The following is a 6,000-nucleotide window of genomic DNA, read 5'->3' on the forward strand; positions in this document are numbered from 1 at the left end:
GAGGATTAAAAGAATTAATGCTTAGGAAAATAAAAAATAAAACAAGTCGCTTTTATTGTTACAATCACTTTCATCATCTATCTTTCTGGGTCTTGAATTTATGTAGATCGTTTTACCATGTAAGAATCTTATATGAAAACAGCTAGACTTGTGTTGCAATGATGTGTGTTCAAGGGGCAGAACCTCGGTATTCTCTGATAAATTTCTGTAATTATTCTTTGCTGAGGTAACAGCATTAATGGCGGCGACACTAAGGGTTGCCTCATGAATTGCTCTGAGTGTATGATGATAAACGACTCCATTTGAAAAGGACAATGGAGATTGATGGGAACTGTAGCAAAATGGAGAATGTAAGCTCCACCTAAAAGAGGTGACCACTATTCCACTCTAAAGGATTGTTGGCATGCAGGACTATGAGCTCAGTCTTACCATGTACACTCATTTTTATGTGAAAATGTCTTGTTTTTAAATCTTGGCAACTATTTCAAAGTTAAAACACTACACTGGTTCAGTGCAGGCCAATAATACACATACACACACACCACTCACACACATATACACACAAACAAGTATACAACTCTGTATGTATCACATACATGTCTGCTTAGGTGTGGTCTGTGTGCTCTGTGTGTATGTATAAACATACACACATACCACCTTACAACCATATAAATATAGTTCTACAGTTTTAAAGTTGTATAGTTGTTTAGATACAGTTATATATGTGTGTATCTCAAAACATGGACACATGGGCATAAATATATGCACGTGTGTCTGTCTGTATGTATATATGCACAGACATACATGCACACCTATCCGTAGGTGGCTATTAAATCCAATGTCTAATTTACTGACTTTCCAGAAAAGGCAATTTTTCTCCAAGTCAAACAGGAATAACAAATTCTTTTTCATGTTCACATGTGTTAGTTGTCAAGGTCATATTATTTGTCATGCAATTTTTTCATCTAAACTGTACATTTTGCCACGCTATTATGTTTATTGCATTTCTGTTGAATCCTAGAGTATCTACTAACTCCTCTAGTTTTGTAGTTTGTTTCAGGATTTATGGTAATACTGATTTTTCCTATGGTAAGAGTAAAGTCTTAAATGAAAATATTTTATTAAAAGATATGAAATAATATCCAAATTTGATATAAATTATGTATTTCACAGGGAATATATCATTGAAAAGAAAAACACAGCAAAGATTTGATTCCGTAGAAATTTAACATGCTCACTTGATAACGAAAAATATCTTGGCAGAAAGGTCCAAGCTGTATCATGCAAGCACAGAGGTCACATGGTACCTAAAAGCACATGCATTCATTCTAAGTGAAATGTTTGTGGCCATGACTTTGATGGAACTTTAGTCTCACTAAAAATACCATATTGTCTGAAAATATGAATGTATGAATAAGTAGCGTGAGTTCAAAGGTTGTTAGGTTAGTCAAAACCCCTGCTGATGTTTAGTCATACAATATAACACGGTGAGTGATCTAAAGAGGTAACCTAGGAACTCCAGAAACCGGAAAGAGCTCTTTCAAGCCTAATTGGACTTTTTTTCCTAACCACTCAATTACTCCTAAACTCTTGAAATTGTTGCTTTGGACCAGTTGTTTTGTTTTTGCTATTATGTGTATATGTTTGTATTAATGTATGTAGTTTGGATATTATATTCTTATTTATAGACTTCAGACAAAAGAGGGTTTGTTTTTTTTTTTTTTAATGAAAACAGTAATTTTCATTTATGTGTGGGGGAAAAAGCATAACTATTTTAAATTATTTCCAAGTTAAGAAGACTACCACACACTAGAGAAAAAGCAAAAGTGTGGTGGGTTAAGAGCACAAGCTGCTCTAGTTCTTCTGGCCTTGGTTTCTCCCTTTGTAAAACAAGGATAATAATATATCACCTTGTAGGGCCACTGTAAATACTATACACAGGCTTGCTGTTATTATTACTATTTTTAAAACTCAAGATTCCTTGCACAAGGCATAAACAGTATCTCGAAAAAGATAGCAGGAGGTGGCAATTAATCCAAACTTCCTTACAGGAAGGGGACCTATTATCAACCAATCAGATCAGCATTAGCCATGCATTTCCTGTGCTGATATATATGTATATATCTTTTATACATCGCTTTCTAAAGAGATGGCTTATAATAGTCAAATAGAATTTCAACAGATGATAAATTCCTTTTGTTCAAAAATGGAGTTTTAAATATCTTTGCATTAGACGTCTACAGCATATGGGATGAGGATTACATGAATAAGTTACAAAGGTGGATTTCTACAGTAGAAGTGTTGCAAAATGCAGAGCCATTCACGGGACCAGAGAAGGCCCCTCTAGCAGAGACTGATTGATGCAAGAATAAGGGCCGAGCCATGCCTGAGCTATTTAAAACGTCCTTACGCTGTCATCAGAAGTTGCCTTATCTATTATCACCTCTGGCAGAAGCTGTCCATTGGGGAGCATGAGGGCCGAGGGTCCATCCACCAGGGAGACCACACCGTTGCAGTCCACGGCACTGTGCATCTTCCCCTTCACTGGCGGCACTGGGAGGGACCTACTGGCTTGGCTGATGTTGCTGCCGCGCCGCTCCCGAGCTCTGTGGGGCACAAACAGGGAGCCTCGCCTGCTCTCGCTGTCTCCGAAAATGCTATGCTCATCATCAGCAAATTCAGTCTCGGATCCCATATCTTTCCCTCGACCTTTGAAACTGAAAAGGCTTGTTCGGCTGCTGCGCCTTCCAGAAAACAAGGAGCCTCGAATGCTGAGCGGCGACTGCAGAAAAGAGAAAAGGTGATGTTTATGTGCTGAAGGTCCTAAGAAGGGCCGCCGCCGTCATTACTGGGCTTAGGCCTGGTGGCCCTGTACAGGTTTAAAAGGAACATATTTAAAAATGAAGGAATTCGGCAGCAAGACAAATTTTTTCAAATCAGGGATGAAAAGATGGGGTGAATCCATTCTTTCAGGATCAGGTAAATTATTTATTGCCACACAGGTGTCTCCTACCCTGGTCTATAGTGACCTCTCCATTGTTTCTATCCCATTGAACTTGCTATGAAGAATATATTACTTATAAAAAGCATTTGGCATTTTTTAAAAGATTTTTTCATTTATTTGAGAGAACGAGTGAGAGAGAGAGAGACAGAGAGAGCACAAAAGGGGAGAGGGTCAGAGGGAGAAGCAGACTCCCCGCTGAGCAGGGAGCCCGATGTGAGACTCGGTCGTCGCACCCTGAGATCATGACCTGAGCTGAAGGCAGATGCCCAACCGAAAGAGACACCTAGGCGTCCCAGCATTTGGTATTAATACCCGTTGTTCAGCTTTTCACATGTCAGTACCTAAGTTCTATAAGTAATTGAAACTCTCTCAAGGCCAAAGACCACGCTGTATGCTTCTTTGCCTTCCACTGCCTGCATCTCCACTGTACATACTGGAAGCTCAGTCAAGGTATGTTGAGAAAGACTGTTTAGTGTCAGTGAGTTTACAAAGTCATAAAACGCTAGAACTTGAGGGAGAGAGTGCCCGCCACTAAAGAGGGGGAAAGTTGTATCTGTTTGACTCATGGCCGGGATAAACTGTGTCCATAAACCAAACTGGATCTCTGGAAGTGCCTAATTCAATACACGTTAGTGCTTCCTATGTAAACAACAAAGTGGCAGGCACTCTGAATAACAGAAAGTGAGTATAACAAAGTCTCTTCCTTAAAACTGGCCTGGATTGCTCTTGTCCTATTTCCTTTTATTGATATCACATGTATTCAAGTTCAGCCTCCCCAGCTAAATTATGAAATCTTTGAAGGCAGGGACTTTATCTTTTAGTGTCTAGCTGGCAGCGTCTTACACACTTAAGTAGTAGAAATTTTAAATGTAGACATCAATGAGGATAATAATTCTGAGTGGGGCACCAAAGAGCAGACTGGAGAAGTGGAGAGGGCAGAGGCAAATGTGTGGGATGAGTGGCATCTGAGCTAAGAATGAAGAATGGATGCTACTACAGTAGGAGGAAAACAAGAAAATCAGCCCACTTAGAGAACACCCCATGTGCTAAGTAATAAAGGTACAGGGCATGTAGGTAAGAGTGAACAATCATGGTGGACTGAGGATACCTGAAGGTAGAGAAAGGGGGGAAATAAGGTGGAAGCCAGTCCACAACATGGAGAAGATGTGGGTCTTGTTCTGTAGACAGCGGTTATTCAACATAGTTGGGTTTGGGGGGTTCTGTCTTGCTTATTAAAGTTGAGTCAAGGAACAGCTTTGTTTTAGAAAAATGATTTGGGAAGGTTGTGTGATAGACACTGGGAAATGTTTAGGAGAATAAAAGAAGCAACTGTTCTTCTTGGAGGTTCGTAGGCAGGGAAACCTGAGATATGGAGGTCTCCATGGAAAGAGAGGAAAAAAGGGAAGAGAAGTTTTACATAAGCAGAAATAAAGACTGTGCAACTAGATGTTAGTAGCTGAAGTAGTTGGGGGGTGGAAGCCATCAAGGTGTCTCCAAACTTTTCCAGCGTGGGTGACTTCACCACTGTAAGTAGTGGTGGTGAAGAAAAGTAGAGAAACTAATCTTAGTTTTTAACCAATGAGGCATTATGAAATACAGACTAGATAAAAATGTAAAATATATAGTGTAAATAATTTTTTCATGTCCACAACAGTTCTCATGAATACTGTTTTGAAAATTTGATTATCAGAGAAGATCATATGACAATGCTGAAACTATAAGCTCCTTCAAAAATGGTCAGAATTCAATGGAAGACTATGGACATCTACATTCTTTCCATAAATGTCCAACGATCAATACATTTTTACCTAAAAACATACCGATGCAATCATTCACTCTCCTTTCCCGAGATCCTGTACTTCAAAATAAAACATTTTGCTCTGCAACCCTACCCCTGGCGAGATGCATTTGATAGGTGCAAGTGTACCTGATTAGGGGTAGTCAGTCTCTTTTCATGTCCTCGTCTATGACCTTCAACACCAAGGTGGAAACTTTGTCTCCTGATACTCTCCTCTGATTCCGATTTGGACAACTTCTCATTGTCTCCCTTTTCTTCCCCACTGGAAAGCTTCTTTTGATTCCTTTTCTTTCTTCTGTTTCTTCTTTCTTTAGCACTTTTAGAGCTCAGTTTGGATGTTTCAGAGGAACTCTCAGAGAAGCCCATCATTCTGCTTCTCCCAATACTTGTGTACTCAGCTGCTGCAATTGCAATTGCCTGTTGGACCAAGAGGCCACACATAGAGTAAGTCATTTCCAAAGTCTACGGAATGATGCGGCACCTCTCTGCCATGAATGTTATTATACTATGCATATAATCATGTTCCTTGTATAGGAAGTGATGCCATTTTCTTAGCACTATGACCAGATCGCTTACCGAACTTCTATTTATTGCTTCTCTTGCATAGCAATAAAGTCCCATTTTCCTTTGGAATGAAGCTATTACACACTATTGCTATATTTATAGTAAAACAATTTAAAGTAGTATATATGCCCTGAAACAAATAATACATTATATGTTAATAAATTTAAAAAATAAGATAAAATATTATATATGAAGGTTTTACTAGGTAATTTTGGAACATAAAACTCACATAAGCCACACAATAAGAAAATGCGTACATCTTGTTCGGGTAGTTAACTCAATATTATCAATAGAGTCAGGCACTCAGTTTAATAAAGATTGAATTGTTTGAAAATGAAAATGAATGATTACAAAATTCAAGTCAAGAAAATGAGAGACTTCTAAGGGTTTCCTAGAAAATTCCTGGGATTATCTAGTGTTAACCCTTTATTAAAAAGATTGAGTTTTTTTTTTTTTAAAGATTTTATTTATTTATTTGACAGACAGAGATCACAAGTAGGCAGAGAGGCAGGCAGAGAGAGAGAGGGAAGCAAGCTCCCTGCTGAGCAGAGAGCCCTATGCGGGACTCGATCCCAGGACCCTGAGATCATGACCTGAGCCGAAGGCAGAGGCTCAGTGGGTTAAGCCTCTGCCT

At 39.0% G+C, this 6,000-nt stretch overlaps 1 protein-coding gene across 3 annotated transcripts in view; it reads right to left on the minus strand.

Moving 5' to 3' along the window:
- Nucleotides 1–6,000, minus strand: part of LOC111154326 (sodium voltage-gated channel alpha subunit 9) — a 100,762-nt gene that overhangs the window by 72,081 nt on the left and 22,681 nt on the right. For 2 of the 3 annotated variants that reach the window (XM_022515775.1, XM_022515067.1), the window contains exons 10-11: nucleotides 4,932–5,219; nucleotides 2,444–2,782 (exon numbers count right to left, since the gene is read on the minus strand). In XM_022515775.1, the coding sequence (XP_022371483.1) occupies nucleotides 2,444–2,782; nucleotides 4,932–5,219 (627 nt within the window). Of the gene's footprint in view, nucleotides 1–2,410; nucleotides 2,783–4,931; nucleotides 5,220–6,000 lie in introns of all 3 variants that reach the window. The other variant, XM_022514231.1, reaches the window with a different exon arrangement.

Source organism: Enhydra lutris, unplaced genomic scaffold (genome assembly GCF_002288905.1).
Source record: "Enhydra lutris kenyoni isolate GAN:26980312 unplaced genomic scaffold, ASM228890v2 scaffoldscaffold1, whole genome shotgun sequence".
NCBI classification, from domain to species: Eukaryota; Metazoa; Chordata; class Mammalia; order Carnivora; family Mustelidae; genus Enhydra; species Enhydra lutris.